Genomic DNA, 18,635 nt, shown 5'->3' on the forward strand with positions numbered 1-18,635 from the left:
ATAAAACAAGTAGCCATAGTTTCTTTTCCAATCTTACACTACTGCCATTTCCCCAACTCGAGCTGATGCTTGCAATGATTATACTAGCCATGCCTTTGGCACTGAGTACACAGAACCTTGATTGTTATGGTCCCGCCTCTCCATGCGTTTCTTAACCTAAACAGGTTTCTTGAAAACATAGAAGTATAATTTAGACGTTTAAAACATTTATGATAACATGCTCAATGTAAAAATATAAAGGGGATTCATATGTATGTTTGATTAATATTGGATTAATGTCCAATTCATGTTTGAGGCTATTGGTCCAGTAAGCTGTCAAACAAACGCAGGCAGCAAGGTTGGTTGCACATTTCCAGGTTTTCCACGTCAGTGTGTTTACGAAGTACAGATTGACAACCGGTATATTTGTTTTAATTGCTCATATTTGACACTGTCTGGCAATTTAATAATCAGTGTCTTTGTATTATATGTATAAGAATTGGAATGCCTAAGTATTGGTATTTTTCTATATGGTGTAGCTAACTGAACTTTGGTCATCACTTTTGGTCAGCTGTACAGTACTTGGCTTGCTCGTTAGCTAGCTAGCTAGCTAGTAGCAGGCTACCACCAGTTGAAATTGTACAGGACTCCATCTTGGAATTGCAACTAAACAGGTATGTGTTTTTCGGTGAAATGTTGTCTATCCACAATTTTGTGAAACAAAGAAAAGTAAAGCAGTATTCTCGAACGTGACTTATAGTCTGGAGCTTAATTCACAGTGATACGAGGTCCACGTCGGACTGACATAGTACTTGGATGTTGTGCTAGCTAGTTAGCTATCTAGCTAACGTTAGCTCGTCGAGTTGACCTGTCAAAATAGCTTAAATGTCTGACAATGGCAGCCAGCTAACGTAAGCTAGTTTTAGCCAGCTAAGCAACAAGCAACCAGTTTTGTCTTCAAAATACAATACAACGCTAGCTACATGACGACGAGTAGTTTGTTATTGCCAAGCCGAGCTTTCTCAAGCAGAACTGTAAGGAGATGTAAGATTTAGCTTTTTTTTGTTGCTAGATAGCTAGGCTCTATGGCTGTTGCTAATCAAATTAGCTAGCTAGCACACAGTGTTGTTTCTGGGGACACCCCATTACCTAGAACTGGTTAACAACGACTCTCAAGAATTAGTCCCGCAAGAGCAAGCTTTTTAACAATGACCGCAATCATAACATCGTGTTCATGTGTCATCTAGCAAACCAGCTAATATTATGATACATCATCTCACTTGCTGCAGGGTTCAATAATAGCTAAACTAGCTAGAGTGGAAAACCCACTACACTATACGTGGCTGGTCTGGGTTTGTCAGGCCTGCTACTACTACTAGCTAGCCCTCTAGTTCAAATTTCAATGAGTCTGGATGGTCCTATAGTGTACTTGTCTAATAATTGTGAGTTTTGAAAGGTAAGCCGTCGCCTTCATTACGTAATACTATAGATTAGCTAACATCAGGTCAGAGAGATCGTAGGATGCGGCCATTTGGCTACCTGATGCATATACCTTCTGCCTTAATTGTCGCTGCGGTTTTTAATTCATATGTATTGCCATTTCTGTGTACCTATGCTATTAGGGTTATGCTAAGTATTGTGGTTGCTAACCATGTCAGGTTATGATGTTCTGTCACATTCTCAGCACATCAATTGACTGGGTATCAGTCCCTTATTAATGTACACATGGTGATTCCTGCAATAATCATATCCGGAGACAATTGGGCTAGCCGTACATCCACCTTCAACAGGAGGACCAAAGGATTTAACAGTTGTAATGTTAAACTGAAGCAAGGGAGAAATAGGTAGTTTCCTTCAAAGTAACATCCAGTCTCACCCTATGTTTGTCTTCACAGAAAACAGGATGGTGGACAAGAATATATACATTGTCCAAGGGGAGATATGTACTGTAGTTGGTGCCATCAAGAGGAATTCAAGATGGAATACCCACACTCCTTTAGTAAGTGTGTTCCACTGTCATTTTATAAAGACTATTTTGTTTACCATTCATTATAGAACTTAGCCTTTCCTGTGCAACACACATAAAGAGGATATGGCCTATATGGATCTAATGTTCAACGCTATAGCACTATATTTCTGATCCATAGCACAAACAAACTCTCCATACACCGACAATAGTGTAAAAAAAAACACATAGAACGTTAAAAACTGCACCACAGTTATATTAGTAATCGTGTTAAATGTAATTTGTTTGTCTTTTACCTTACCTAATTCTTTGCTCAGGATGAAGAACAAGATCCATTACTCAACAGCTTTAGCCACCTGAAGGAGATACTCAACAGCATAAAAGGTTAGCACTGCTGAAAATACATACAAGTGGAAAAGGTGTTTCAGGTTAACCATTCCTTTACGTACACACCAACCAAGCTTACTGAATTTAACGTTGAATAGCTAATAAAGGTTGGTCTCTCAGTTTTCTATGAAAGCATTTTATGTAGAGACATATAGTAGAGAGACACAGAGGATGGATTCACTGAAGAATATTTGAAGTTGCCATCGTTTAATATCCCTGAAAGACCAACATTCTTCAAAAAGGCTATAAAACAAGTAGCCATAGTTTCTTTTCCAATCTTCCCTCCTCAAATACATCACACGGATAAAGCCGTAGTCAGTTGAGACCTTGAGGTTGAACACATTCAAGATTGCTATCACAAAGTGCCTTTTTCCTCCTGTCTGAAGAGTAAGAGCATATTTAATCAGGTGTGCGTGGCAGATTTCCACAGTGAAATAGGTTGGCCTTTCACGTTTGTCAATATTATCTCTCCCAATGTCTTACTGTGTGGGGGATACTCCGCTTAATCATTTGAAGAAGTCCCATTGAAGCGATACAACTGTTTGTTCATCTTTTATCCAAATGCCTGCTAATAAACTAGACGGTGAAGGTAAATGTTACGGTGGGTTGTGCAAGTGTTCTTCTCTGGTGAGAACATTTGAAGTCTGGTAAAGATACACACAATGTGTAGAGGCTCTGTGCCTTAGAATCGAGCAGTTTTCTCATTCCTCAAAAGGTTTATTAAGAAGCCTTATAAAGGCTAACCATATTAACACATTTTTGGGCCTACAGTACATCTTACACATGGTTGTGCTCATAGAAGCAAATATCCTTATGGTGCATGTGCATCCAACTTCATTGCCATCTACAAAAGCTATCACCACCCCACCATACGACTCTTACATTCACGTACAGGCTCTAAAGATCCAGTATTGGCTACTAGCTGATGATCCATGGCCAACTGTGTGCTCACCCTGCCGTTATGTTAACGTGCCTTTGCAGTGGGGCAGCCCTCTAAACTCTTCCTACCAGGCAGCAGCTAGCAAGCTATCTGGATGATGGAGGGACGGAACACATGGAGCCCTGAGGCCATGGTCTCAGCCCCTCTCCGGGTGTAGCTAGTAGCGTAGCCCTCCCCTCGCTCTCAAGGGAATGCCACCGCTACTACTAGCTGCAAGACAGACAGGCACGGCTGCGCCGGGGGCCTAGGAGGAATCGGCCACGCTGTTTTCAAACCCCAGCCCCCCCCCCCCGCACCCCCCCCCCCCCCCCCACCCCACTGCTGTAACACCAAAGGTCTTGTTAGTGCTCCAGAGCAATGGCATTGGAGACCGGAGTGTTTATTATATTTCACCTAGCTACGTTGATCTTTTATTCCAAAATCTACTTTGATGGTTTACCCCCTTGATCATTCTTAAAAGGTTAAGAATGTAGACTGTCTTTCCTTTTTCAAAGAACAATGGATGGTTGGAGGTCACTTCATTCTAGTTACCAGTTCTTGTCACTACAATGTGATTTATGTGGAAAGGCGACTCACCTTCTTGTAATCTTATAAGCACAAACTTTGACCCTCGAGCACCATGTCACTGTCCTGCAGAGACAAATGCTTCTAAAAGCAGATAAGAAAAAGCAAATAACCAGACTAGTGTGCATCAGATCTTAACTAACTGAATGCATTTTGGGGGGATTATTGCAACAACGGATACCAATACCCTACTGTCATTCCACGCACGCACTCATGCACAAAATCCCACGTGCACATAATGTAGACACACACAAACACACAGGAATCATTTCAGTGTCAATTCTTCCGGGTGGGCTGTGTCTCTGTGTTGTGTTGGTGCTGTGAGGTTTCGCAGTGGCCCAGCTGTCTACTTACTGAAAGCCTAGTAATTTCAGATGTAACTCTCAGACCCATCTAACAACAACAAAAGCCAACCAGCAAGGAAATGTGGATTTGTCCCCACAAGGTTTCTCATCCCCTTTCTCCCTCTGTTCTTCTCCCTCCCTTGCTTCGTTGTTAAAAGTTCCTCCATTCTGCTTTCCCTCTTGTTCTGGCTGCTGTGATTGGCAGGACCATGTGCCATGTCGTTGGAGAGCGGTGCAGCTGGAAGTATATCATCTGCAATTTTAGTTGGGTAAATATAGCAGGGAGTCTTGTCAAGCAGGGAGATAGATTGTTCTGGGAAAGGAAGTGTTGTCTCTTTCTGTCCAAGAAAAAAAAGAAGAAAAAAAAAGAAGTTTCCTACAACTTCTGGATGTCAAAAGGTTTTCTCTCGGTCGACAAAACAAAGGGGGTATAGTCAGAGGAGTTAGGTCAGCTATGGAACATGTGTTTTAGTGTCCCTAACCCCCCCCCCCTCCCCCCCACCCGTCCGCCCTCGCCCCATTTTCTGTTCTGTCTTTGACTCACTACCCCACCTGACCCTAACCCATGTCTACTACCTCCACCTTGCTCCTGTTCATAAAGCAATCAGGCTTTTCTTGATTGGATGGGGATGTTAAGATCATACAAAATGCCTCGTCTTCATCTCTAAAGCTCATTTGACCCGTATAATTGACTGCTTTCTGACAGCATCTCAGCCTTTAGATTTGAACTGCCTGATTATGAACAGCAAAAACACAGCTCCCTTTTCTTTCCCTCATGTCATAAAATATACGCTTCACTCATTGAAAGTAATAAAACACAGAAGGGAATGTCTGGTTCCAAACCATGGAATTGTTAGCGCAACACCATCTCCCAATAATCAATCTGGTTTGTGGCTTCCTATTCTTCGATTGGAGCCTGCCAATCAACACATTCCTAGCTTGTTAAGTAATGCACATTTATTTTGTATATATATTTGCGTTTGATTCACTATTCGACTTACACAATTACTTATTTGACTTATTTTGCCTGGGTTGGGACTTTTATTGCCTTCACCCTTTTAGATGTCCTATCAATGAGACGGTTAACCAATGCTGCCTATGGGGTTAAGTGGACCAGTAGCTCAGTGATGACAGGGTTAGCCATGTGGACATGTCAAGCTAATCCCAGCACTACATTGGAATTACAAACAAGCTACCAATAGTGACAAATTGGCCCAGTTGCATATTTGCTGGGGTGCCTATTACCACAAGATGTCCATAGGTGCCCATTTCTGATCATTGAAACCATAGGTGTGAGATGTTCAAAAAAAGCCATGTTTTGATGTGTAGATTGAGTCTCTCATGGCATTGACAGGCGAAGTATTTCATATCGGATTCATGTTTAACATCAAACAGATAAATCTCAGCCTCAATCCCCTGTTGAATAATTCTTTGGATTTGTGTTAGGCTATTGATTGTACAGGAGTATGGGGTAGACCATACCTTAGAGAGGCTGAGGGGTGAACTGAGATTCATTCAAAGATGGTTTTTCTTTTTTTGTATTCTCACTCTTGCCTTTTTTCTTCTATTTCTCTACCTTTGTTATGCACAAGTCAGTCCAAGCTTCTTTTAAAATCTTTTTTTCCCTCATTCTTGCTCCCAACCCCCCTCAGCGAAGGTCATATTTTTGACAAGTCTGCAGAGAAACCAGCCAGCCTTAAATCCCCTCATTTTTATTCATACAAATACAGGTTTAGAGATTCCGACACCCGCAAGATCTAAGCCAGAGCGGCCCGCTTTTGACTGACAGCTCTTTCTCATTTTATTTTTTTTACTGAACACTAACGAAATTCACAAGCACACCTCTAATTGACTGGAATCACTAGCAAGGCACCAGTGGTGACTATCAGAGGGGCACGGCGATGGAATCGCAGAACGAATGTCACGATGGATAATTTGAACGCTCGCTGATTGACCTTTTCAATAATTATCTCACCGTCCCCTGAGTAAAGGACAGTGCAGATATCATTTGTCTTTGGTTCAGTAGGGTGAACATTTGCCAGACAGCATTTTTTTTATTCAGACTTGAAAGCAGGGTATTTTTTTATATTAATTCTCTTCCTTTTGGTCACTTTAATTACTTCGGGAAATATCATATTTATATTTAAGCGTTGTGTCAATTTTGTAATATATGTTATGGTTACTTTTGGCTTTGTGTAACAGTCCCTCTGCTGGTTACTTAATCCACAAATTGCTCACAACCTCACTCAGTCACCTCATTATAGCTTCCTGTCCATCAGTGAGAGGGAACACACACACAATACTAGTTCAAGGTCAAGTGTGTGCATGTGTTGTCTTGGCCCCTACAGCTGTGCTTAGGCAGCTCCGCCTCGAAGGGTTTGCAGCCTGTGCACGTGGGAACTAACGGTGCCCTTTCAAGACCCCCACCCCCCTCACCCCCACCCCACGCTCCTCTGCCACCCGATATCCGCACATATATCACTCCCAATTGAACTGGCTGAATGCAGTTGGCAAATGCCAAGAGGAGCCATAATTCATATCACTCAGTCACTTATGCAAATATGTTTACTCACTAAGGAATTCCGGCCTCCTCAGAAGAAATGGCCCCGTGTGAACTACATAATCCATAATTCCCCCCTCACACTGTGCACCTATGGGTTTAACACTGAGATTAAGATCATCGGCTGTTCTATTTTCAGTCTGGGCACTGATGATGTATATTTCATAGCTAAGCCAAAAATATATTTTAAGGGGTAGTGTTGTCACTTCCATGAATGCATTGGCTGTTACTTCAACTGTTAATATTCATCTGAGAGGGAATCCTGTCTTCTTTGAATATCCCAGAGAAACAAGTTTGGGAGAGGGAGAAAGGAGGGTGACTAGTCATTTCGCTCAATCAAAGTGTTGTACACATTTTATTTTACATTTTTAGTCATTTAGCAGACGCTCTTATCCAGAGCGACTTACAGTAAGTACAGGGACATTCCCCCGAGGCAAGTAGGGTGAAGTGCCTTGCCCAAGGACACAAAGTCAGTTGGCATGACCGGGAATCGAACTGGCAACCTTCGGATTACTAGCCCGATTCCCTCACCGCTCAGCCAACTGACTCCCCTGTTAGGAATGTACAACGGCTGTCCCCCAAGACGGAGCAACACGAAATCTGACTTCTTCTTCACTGTGGCGAAAAAAAGAACCGGGGTATCATTACAGTGATGATGGTATCGTGCCCGCCACTCCTCCTGTCCTTTCCACAAGGAAGGTGGGATTCTTAGCACCCTTGCCAGGGTTAATGTCCCAGTCCAAATAGGGAACAGGCAGTGACTCTGTTGAACCTTTATAGAAACAAGGTCTACTTTCATTAATACACACTTAACGACTGATTGTCAAGCTGTATTCTTTCATGACTATGAAGTTGGCGTACAGTAGTCCTACAAAATTTGATTAGGTGGGATATTCTGTGTACATTTTCCAAACTGTTTATTACAAGACCAGCAGTGGTTTGCCACCCTTGCATATCGAAGGGTGTAGGTATATCAAAGTGTCTTTGGCCTTGCCATGCTGTTTAACCACCCATCACACCGGGAAGGAAGGTGGAGTCCCCTTAACTCCCTCCCCAGACAAACTGCCACCTATCGCTGGTTAGTAGCTGTAAATCTGGCCAGTTAACAGCGTCCTAACCGGGGACTGACAGGCCAGGCTTAGGCCCGGTGTGAAGAAGGGATGCAACTGTTGTCCTGTTTCAGAGCCTCTCAACAATGTGCTGAGTGGATGGAGAGTCCCAGCAGAAGGCCATTAATCATGCTGGCCCGGGGGTCCGCACGGGGTCTGTGGGAGAGGGAGGGGGGGGGGGGGGGGGGGTGAGCATGGAGGATCCGGGTGTGCTGACAGGAACAGAGGGCAAGACTAGAGCAAAACAAACCAGCCCCCCCTCCCTCCCTCAAAAGAGAAGGAGAGGTCAGAGAGACACGGCTAGGATGGATTAAGGTAAGGTATTGAGTTGAAGAAGGTAAGAGAGTCAGATGAAGGGAAGCAGTTGCAAAAGAATACATTGCTTCTTATATTCATAGTTTGTAGATCATTCGGAAGTAGAAGGGTGTCAACAAACGGATGCACTTGGGTCCAAATTCTCTAACCAGTGAAACCCATCATTATTTACATTTCGCCATCTGCATGAGTAATGACCACAAACAAACTGCTTTGGGATGAGTTTATAAAGTTCTTGAACGTCAACATTTTTCTACTTTAAGTTTTTAGGTCATCTGTTGAACATAGCAAGTAGAAGAAGTGCACAGACACACTACTGAGACTATCCTGAGCCCCTCCACCCATTCTGCTAGCCTGACCTGAGGCCCACTGAGTCTAGAAGGGATCCGTTGAGTCTAGGTCTAGCCCCTTACGTAATGTGTGCTGTCAGCTGTGAACCTTACATGTAGGATTTAGTGTTTTCCCAACCTACTACCTAGATGGTATTTTAATGTTCTGTTAAGCATATTCTTATGAGGTGGTAATTGGGGGGCGGGGTGAGTGCTTGGTAGATCTGCCCCCCCCCCGCCTTTGTTCACCCAGGAAGCAATGGGTTTGAAGTTCAGCGCCATGTTCTCAACTCCACACCGGGAGTCTAGAACGTGAATAAAGCATTGGGTATTAAGGTGGGGTTTTGAAATTTTCAACACCTCTGGACTGTCCCAGTCTCCCCCCCCGCTGCTTTAAAAACAAAACTGGTGTGCCACGCGTGGTGACACCTTGATGGGACTGCTAGCATTTTCCAGATTGACAATATGGCCAGAGTATTGACAATTTTTGGAGGTGCCAAGTGTTGGCTTTCATTGTGTAAATGAGCATGTGGGCTAAGTTTAGCACCGTACCAGCACAAGCTGGACATTTTACACCAGAACTTCCATGTTGTAACTGGTTGGAGGACATATATTTTACCTGTAGTTAATTTCTTTTACCTGTAAATTATATCTGCAAAAGACTGGTATGTCAGACTAAGCTTAGATGCCAAGCAATCTCAGCTGACCAAATCAGGTCTTTGGATGGACACTAGATGGAAGAGAGGGCCCGTGCTAATGTACCTTTTGAATATTTTCTTAGGTCCTATTCAAACATTCTACCAACATCTGTCTTTTTTGATGGGCCTTACGGTAGTCAGCAGGTTTATCTTTAGATATTCATTCTTCCAACAAGTGAAGTAACAGCAGTCACTAAAAGATAAGTTATGGCCATGAGGTCATGTCAAGAACACTTAACTTTCTGAAAACAAACCCTGCAAAATAAGGCTAAGCGTGCAGGTGCCAGAGGGCTGTAGTTAGGCGCTAGCCTGTCTTGTCAGGGGGTTATGCTATGTGGACAGTGCATAATTCACTGGCCCCTTAATGTCTTCCCTTATCGTTCCAATGGCGACTGACGCATAGCCAGTCTTGGTTGTAAAACATTTTTGTCAAGGCAGACAAAAATAGGATCTCAACTTTAGACACTTTTGACCGAGCGCTATAATTCCATATTGACTGTATGCAGGTGGTCTTGTATGTTCCATTTAGGATCAGTTAGTTGCAGGGAGGTTGCAGTGGAAAGGTGGTGGTGGAATACTGTCTGTTTGGCTTGGATATAGCTGGGTATTGAAGCGAGGGGGTGGGGGGTTGAGGTGTGCTGAGATATATATATTGTTTTTGTTGTTTTAGAAAATAAGGGCCATCATTAGTATGGCGCACAGCACTATCTTGCTTGTGTGGTGCTCGCATCCTTAAGCCTTGGGTGTCCCAGCGCGAATCCCCGACTGCCTTGATGGACTGGGTTAATAAAGCTCTCGGTAGACACACGCACAGTCATTCTTTATACGCACACGCACACACAAACACACATAGTCATTCTACACACAGCTGCTTGTTATTTCATGGTCCATAAGGACCCTGTGACCACGGACATTCTAATACACATATCCAATTAGATAAGCATTGCTGTGCTCTTCAGTTTCCAACTGTGAATCTCACAAAGACACTTACTACTGGGCACTGCATTTGTTTTCTTATCATTTCTTAGAGTATGTATAATACATTTATTGAAGGTCACTTTTTCTTTTCTCAGTGTTACAATACATAATTCAATTTAGGGAAAAAAAGATCTATTATTCTTTTCCAGAACATAAATTACTGATATTCCCTGTCCATCTGTGTGGGATATCTGAGTCTTTCAGAAGGACATTATTCCAACTAGTGTAATAAAAGCGTGTGGTGGTAAACAGGGGAGAGGTTAATCTCCTAGCCTTGTTCATTCAACATGCCAAACCTGATACCCGATTACACTTAAATAAAATCACCTGACAAAAGTCACCAGCACATCCATGGGCTTGTCATACCCCCCCCCCCCCCAACCATCCCCTCCTCCTCCAGTTTTGGCATGGAACAGAAGGGCCACTGGCAAAAGGCACAAGCTTCCAAGTGGACACCCGGAATTAAAAAAAGACGACCTATTTCTGGTCTGCAGCTGGGCGCTTTTTGAAAGGAGTGTGCGCCGTTAAGGTGACATGGGTCAAAACTTTCTTGTCGGGGGAGATTTGGCGGGGGGGAAGCGTGGGTTGGGGGGGGGGCAGCAGGGAGAGGGACAGACTCTCTGGCGGGCATGTGTGTCTGTGATGCGGGGGGCTGGCATGATTAAACAACTGCCAGTGTTTCAGGGCATAAATATTGAATCGAGAAGAGGTGACATGTGCGGCAGTCGTGTTTTAAACCTGTTGACGCGTCCCTTCTTAAATAGAATAGGATCAGCGCCGCCGATTACAAATTTTGACAAAAGCTGTCCTGCTGACAGGGGAGGGAGACGGGCGGGCCAGAGCGGCCCTCTGCAGCTGACCCAGAGACATGCTAACAACCTGGGACAACAAGGAGGTGTTGATTGGTCTGATGGCAAAATAGACCTGCCGATATACTGCCAGTCTCTCTCTTTCTCGCTCTGTCTTTCTCTGTCTCTCTCTCTCTCTTTCACTCTGTCCCTTCCCCACACACACACACACATTTTCCCTGTCATGCCCATCGTTTGTCTCATGCTTTGAATCTCTTTCTCTAGCTCTCATGCGCTCCCTCTCTCTCTCTGCCCCCCCCTCTTTCCCTCTCTCTCTGTCCCCCCCCCCTCTCTCTCTTTCTTTCTCTCATGCTCTCTCTCCCGGTGTCACTCTTGTTGTCTCTCTCTCTTTGTGTCTCTCTCTCTCTTTCCCCCTCTCCCCTTTAAGATTCCTTAGATAAGAGGTGTGGGGCTCAGATGTGGAGTGAGGTTGAGGATTATAGAACAGATTATGACTCCTAACACACATTTTTGCCTAATATTCCTTGACGTTCAGTATTGGAATACAGTTGATACAATCAAGTGCATAAAATGTTCGTGGCTGCACGGTCCCCAGGGAACAGAAAACAAAATGACACTATTTGTAAACAGTAGCAGTTAGATGCAAGTAATTAATGCATCCATACGGAAAAACAAAATGGACAAATCTATTTACATAGTCCAACCCTCACTATTACAATTTGCCACTAGATTTATTTCGTCATAATTTGTCTTAAACGTGTCTCCTTAACACTCAAAGGTGGTTATGACGTTGTGAAAAGCACCAGGAGATAAATAGGGCCAGTTGGTGTGGTTGTAGGTTCTAATCCCTGTGTGAGAGAGAGTGCTAAAGGACTCCTACTAGCTCCTCCTCCGCCGTCCAGAGCCGGGCCCTGTGTTCACAAGGCAGTGTCCGTCATTCCAGTTATGCACATAAGCCTATGTTGGTTTTAAACTGTAAAAATGCCTGCTAAACTGGCAAGACCAGAGCAGGTTATGAGTGGCGAAATGCCGGCCCTGAATTTACGACCTGGGAACACACTCACGCTGAAGTAGTGTAGCACCATGTCTTGGTCTTGGGGGGGGGGCAAGAGTGTGAGGTGTGTGTGTGTGAGGTGTACTGTATGTGTGTTAGGGCTTCTGTATCTCAGACACGGAGGTCAGGGGGGAACTGAACTTGTGAACCAGTGGGCATCACTGTTACTGTTGAGTCAAGTATAGGTCAAACTAATCCAGGGCTCAAAGCGCACATTCCACTCAACTCAACAGCACAGATGTATAGGTCTGCTCTTTATATAGAATAGCCACGCACTGACGTTTTTCTTCCTCTGACCCAAGGAAAATAAATACATGGTGGAACGGTGACTGATTGTGTTTGCTGGTCGTGTTGGTTCGAGGCCTAATGGAATGCAAACGGAGTGTGTGTCTGTCAGTGCATCTGTCCTTGAGGGCTCAGATTGAAATCAACCAACAGGTTATTTAGAAAAATTTATAAATCTTATTATTTTACTCCCCCCCCCCCCCCCACACCCCATTTTCACAATTTAAAAAGATAAACTTTTAGCCTTTATAGTCTAATTGTATATTTTCCACTGGAACATTATATGCAAACTTTTGTGTAGGAGAAATTTGGTAAGCTGATTTTATAGAGCCCACCTCTCTGATCTTGTTGGAGAACAATGCCAATTTATTTTTGTCTGCATTAGCATCAGGACTTTTTATTTATCATTTTTTCCCTCTTGAGCCATGCGATGTCCATGGTAATCCAGTCGTTTCCCAACAGATATAGTGAGCCCTTACTGGATAAGGGATCATATCTAGGGAGATTTAAGTTGTCGGGTATTAACATAGTCACAAGTTTGATGATTGAACCTCAATTAGTCTCTTTGTCTTTACTGTGACAAATGTTGGAGAGTCAGTAAGGCGACATGGCATGGTGTGCTGTCAGGATCAGGAAAGATGGGTGTAGCTGGGCCACGTTTACCCACCCGCCCGTCACACCCACACAGAGAGGTGACCCACCTTTTGTCTTTTCGTCAGACGGCCCGCTTCTGTCATTCACAAAGACAAGTATTTTCAGACTACGCACACCCACGGCCATTTTCTTTAAAGGTGACAAAAGGGATAGCCAATTGTTTTTCTGTTTATCAGAGGTGACATGACCAGTGGCGCAAGGGGGCTAGGAGGCCCTGTGTTGCCATAGCTAAATATACATCCCTGACAGCTCCATAATAGGTTCCAGGAAGTTCAGTGGAAAATAAAAACAAAGCGACATTTCTAGCTGATTGGCTTTGAAAGGCCGTTTTTCCTTGCTGAATGGGAAAAATGTGGACTTCAGCATTCCATGGCCGTGATGCCAGTCGGATTGGATAGGCGCAGCCTTGCGTGTGCAGAACGAGCAGGCCGCGTTGGAGACGCACCGCACTGCAGAAACACACTTTATGGGAAAGAATTTGGACACAAGTTTTGAAAGAGAAACTCACAACAAACAAGGAGGGGATGAATACGGAGATTAGTTTGTTTAGTAGCAAGTTTTTTTTGTTTCGTTTTAGCTGTTGTTTTTATGTCATTAGGAGTGTCTACGTTTTAATACTATACATAGGCCTTGTGGTGGAGGGTGGGGATAATCATAACGCGGTTGAGAATGAAGCCTCTGAAAACCTGTAATGTTAGCTGCGTTGTGCCAGTGTTTAACTCTGTGATCCACATGATGTACTGCATGTTGTTAACAAACCATTTGGGAACAAGATACTCTTTAAACCTCAAGAATATTATTTTATGCATTTAGATGTTGATAATGGCAGACCAATGGAACATGTTTCTCCTGCCAAGGATACAGAAACCAAAGACTTGTGAAGTACCCCTCCACCTTGACATTTTGTGGTATAAAACACATGGTGGGGGGGAAAAACTTCTAGGGGGAAACAATTCTCAGACTCCTAAAAGTGTTTTAATCTGGTGAATATCTTTTATATTCCACTACTCCGGTTGTGAATGAGCAACATTTGAGAAGAGTTCTGTCGAAGATGAATTCTTCATAGCATTGAGTCTTGAGCGGAACTGCAGCTTTACAGGGAGGAAGTTGGGCGCGGTGAGAGAAGAGGCCACAAATCGCACCGGTGTAAGTAGCACTCGTCGTTCTCGCTGTACATTTCTGCTCCTCGACATTCTCTAGTGAGAGCCGAGCCCAAGTGTTTACAAACACCTAGCCCGCTGTCTCTCTCCGAGCGCTTTTTTTTTCTAATTCATAAAGATAATGCACTCGCTGGATCCAGTCCCATTTGCTCAGCTGTCCGACATTACCCAACAGTATCTTGGAGGAGCCACTTACCACGGCACGGTTTAAAATTACTGCACTTCTGGCAAATGGCTGCAGTGTTAGACTCCAACACCACTTTTGTAAATTGTGTTTGTATTCCCCTTTTTTTCCTACTTTTGCCTCTCTGGTTTGGTTAAATTATGTGCTGAAAGATGTTTTATGACAAACAGCAAGCCCTAGGGAAGTGCACTTTATACATCACTAGAAGCAGACTGCCATGTGAACTGCTTGGAGTGGTTCTGTTTTTTTCCCCTCTTTTTTGGGGGGTTGCTCTTCAATCTTTCAACCCCCTCCTCACTGACTGAGAGGAGGATCACATCTACTCCATTGTATCAGGAAGCTGTGGCGGTTAGCGTTAGCTTAGCCTTCTTAATTTTCTTCTTCCTGAATGCCCCCTTCAGAGAAAGCAGCATGGGGCACATCCCATGCCAAGAGCTTCACCGCGGGACTGCGCGGCCAAACATTGTGCCCCCTGGCCCCTGTGCCCCCTCTACCCAACCTCTTTGGCCCACACGTCCAACCCCAATGCTGGTTACAGTATGGCAGACATGTGGACCCGCAGGGGAGTAATTTATGACAGTTGTCGCCTTGGTTCGCTAAGCTGGCCAGGGGCATCTACAGCCACTCTGACCGGGGCATTTCAGAGGCCCAGTGGGGATAAACCCGATAGGCTTTAATGTTTCTCCACCATGGAGCCTGTGTGGCATCAGTGGACAGAAATGTCCCCCTGCAAACCTCTGTTGTCTAAAGTCACCGTGCGTTGCCATGGAGAGGGCTGACTGCCACATTACTGGAAAGGCTAGGTAACGCAAACGGGGAAGCATCATTCTTGTTGTTTTGGAAAAGTTAGGGAACGTATAAGAATCGAATGAATAACAACATTGTTGAATTTTTTTTTATCCGATTTTCCGTCTTGCAAAACATGCAGGTAGGTGCATGTGCCAAAATATCCTCATTTATAATTATTAGTGCAGTGCTCGTTGGCGTCAAACATGTTTATAAATTATTTCTCGCAAGAACCATGACTCCATCGCTCAGTGCAGCTCAACATGGCAGAAAATGCAATTTTATATGTATTTGAAGCACATAAATCCAGCTCATCCAAACAGCTTTACACGTGACACTGCACGTCAATGGGTCCTGAACAATACAGCTGGCACATTTCAGCTTCATACAGTGCACGGTTCTCAAGATAATCAAGCTTGACACGGAGATTGCTGCCTTTATAGTTAGATTCAGTTGTTTGACTAACAGCCTGCTAGCAGGACTATGCTATCTCAGTCCAGCGTGCTCGAAGATAAAAAATAAATCTCCTTTTTTAAATGGCTTTGGTCATAGACAAGTACAGGGAGACAAGAAATGTATTGGAGAGAGAGAGAGAGAGAGGAAGACATGCAGAAATGACCCAGGCCGAATTCGAACCCGGGACGCTGCGTTAGGGCTTCAGCCCATATGATACGTGCTCTACCCAGTGAGACATTGGGGCGCCCCATGCTCAAGGATTCTATCAAGCCTCTGTGCTCTCATATAGGCTATAGATGGACTTGCTGGATTTTCATCCTGAATGCACCATGGAGGCTTCCACTGCTCTGTGCCAAGTCTCTCCCCCTGTTCTGCCCAGGTGTCCTGCCTGGACTAACTAAGCAGCACACGGGCTAGCCCCTGCTGTTGAGCATTAGCTTAGGTGGCTAGCCCCTCTCCCCCTACTGGGACCAGCATGTGGAAGAGCCTCATTATTGTGCCTTTGCTCTTTTTAGGAATCAACCCGCTTGGCTTAGCGGCTAGCTGGCTGTTAGTTGGGAGTGGAGGCACTATGGTGCTCTGTATCTGTTGTGCTCTTGACCCACCCACCCCTCCAGCCCAGGGTAAACTGAAACAGCCAAGATTAGCATTAATCCTTCTTAATGCAGCGGCTCATAATATAGTCATTAGGTGACTTGAGACTAAGCCGTCCCACCTAACTGCTGCGATTTATTAAACACACACAGAGGATTTGCTGTCAATGCTGGGCCGGCATAAAGAGTGCATTACGTCTAAATACGGCGGTATCAACCAATTAACAGTGATGAAGCTGGCCTTGTGAATGGTTACATTCAAATGAGGCCGGGGTAGAGTAGGAAGCAGGGATGAAATGGATCAGTCTTTTCTCCTCCCAATCAAAGTTTCCTGTGGGGGCTTTCTCTCATTACCACCCTGTAATAATATATCATGTATGAGGTAAAATACAAGATCACTTAAGTAGTATGAAACTGCTTTGTGGTCAAGATATCGTTTGGAAATATATTCCGCTCACACCCAGATCTTAGACTTTGATCAATTCTATTTCTTAAAAAAAACACACAAAAAAAAACAATGAGAGCGGTGCATTTCAGGATTAAACCTGAAACAGTGTCCAGACCTCTTAACCTTGGACTCATGAGATGGTAATTGTGTAACTTTTCATACCCTACGCAATCCTGCGCAATATTAGTTGTAAATCAATATTTGTAGTCTCTTAAGGAATTGTGGAACTGGTGGTTAAGGAAATAACCGTGCTCTGAGCATAGTTCGGATGTGCTTCGACAGAGATTAGTACTACCTGGAGAGGAGCCAGAGTCTGTCTAATACACCTTGACGGACCTCCGCTGGTAGACAGTAGTGCTTTTCCATCATGTGGTGTCTCCCGTCCAGTTGGGTGCCATGTGAGACAACCTGCACGGCGCCATTACTAGTGGGTACCCTTAAATGCTTTCCCTGAAAGGGCAGGGTAGCATGCACAGTAATGTACAATATTTATTTATCACGAGTTACAGGCCTCGTTTCAAATCCGTTTATGAACCTCTGAATTTCTTTAGATTTCACTTTCAAATGATGTGGTCTCGGGATATAACCAGCGTAATCTAGGATTTCTTTGGTGCTAATCTGCAACGGAAAAGATGGGACTTCTCGGGCTGATCTGAAGAATCAACACCAACGGCTTTGGAGAAACCCTTTTATTCCACAGCCGTCTGTCAAATGAAAGCAATGGTCTCTCTCACTTGTCTACACCGCCGGCTTGTAATTCCAGGCGGGCCCTGTTTTAGTATGCGCCTGTGTGGCGGTGGGTATTGTCTTGCTAGCGCAGTAGCCCCAGAGTAGCGTGTTGTCTAAATCTACAGTGCGTGGTTGCAGGATTCTCTCATACCCGGGGGAATGCCATTAGTGGAGTGCTGAAGGAACACAGCAGGTGAAACAAATAAGGGGTGGGAGGATTTTTCCCCCCCCTCTGACTCAGTTTTTCTCTCGCCAAGGTCTGTTCTATGTCTCTCTCACCATTGTTTGTGTCCTTATTTTTTCAGTTTGTCCCAGTTTGTTTGCGCTTACTTCTTTCTCCTTTTTTCACTCTCCCCTCTCCGTCTCTCTACCTTTCCTCTCGCCGGATCTTTCCTTTTGTGTTCTTCCTATTCTCTCATCTTTCTTTTCTTACATCTATCTATATCTCCAGCCCCCCCTCTCTATCTACCTCTTTCTCTCCTGTCTCTCTCTCTCCTGTCTCTCTCTCCTATCTCTCTTCTCTCTCTCTCTCTCTCTCTCTCTCTCCCCGTCTGTCCCTCAGTCTGTTCATTCTTTCCGTGCAGTTGTGGACGGTGGTACTCGTCGGGAAGGGTGTGAAATCCAGTCCGAGCCGGAGCATGTGTGCCGATTTATCCTACCGAGTAGACTGCCATCTGCGGCTTAACCCTTTTACTGTGTCCCCCAACACAGAGCGCCCCTCGTCACCGCCATCCCATCCCCTTCCTCAAGCTTCCTTCACCCCCACCATCTTTCCCCAAGACATTCACCAAGATCTACACCAAGGGTACATGGTCAAAGGATCAGGTGGAAATTCTGTGTCTTGGTCGCCACTGTTTGTTTTTCTGGAAATAGAGGCGATAATACGAAGCCACCTCAACTGAAGGGCATGGTGGCATGAGGGACAGGACAGGCAAATTCTTTAGCCCCAAAATAAGAGTGATTGAATACATGGTATGCCATCAGAGGAAACAGGTTAGAGAGGAACTTCATAAGAGGTCCGAATTCTATCAAAGTTGGAGTTTTTAAATGTTTAATTATTGGAAACCCATAGTCTGGTCATTGATATTGGTCATTAAATAAAGGTGGGAATATTTTGGAATGTGTAATCTAACATTTAATTTACCAGTGACAATTAATTAGTTTTGTGAGGTTTTAGAAACTTCTTGGAGTATTTTAAAATGTAATTGGTTCTCCACTCTGCATAGTGGTTGGTTTTTAGGAAAAGGCTTTTTTTTTTTTTTTACACAAATGCTTGTGCGCGCACAGACACACACACACACACACTAT

General features: G+C 44.2%; 1 protein-coding gene across 4 annotated transcripts in view; it reads left to right on the forward strand.

The window, feature by feature from the left end:
• The first annotated feature begins 369 nt into the window (after positions 1-369).
• gbf1 (golgi brefeldin A resistant guanine nucleotide exchange factor 1) overlaps positions 370-18,635 on the forward strand; it is a 57,406-nt gene continuing 39,140 nt past the window's right edge. For 3 of the 4 annotated variants that reach the window (XM_067235994.1, XM_067235991.1, XM_067235993.1), the window contains exons 1-3: positions 390-653; positions 1,875-1,978; positions 2,263-2,329. In XM_067235994.1, coding sequence (XP_067092095.1) covers positions 1,883-1,978; positions 2,263-2,329 — 163 coding nt within the window. In that variant the 5' untranslated portion in view covers positions 390-653; positions 1,875-1,882. Of the gene's footprint in view, positions 654-1,874; positions 1,979-2,262; positions 2,330-18,635 lie in introns of all 4 variants that reach the window. The other variant, XM_067235992.1, reaches the window with a different exon arrangement.

This window comes from Osmerus mordax, chromosome 5, assembly GCF_038355195.1.
Source record: "Osmerus mordax isolate fOsmMor3 chromosome 5, fOsmMor3.pri, whole genome shotgun sequence".
NCBI lineage: Eukaryota > Metazoa > Chordata > Actinopteri > Osmeriformes > Osmeridae > Osmerus > Osmerus mordax.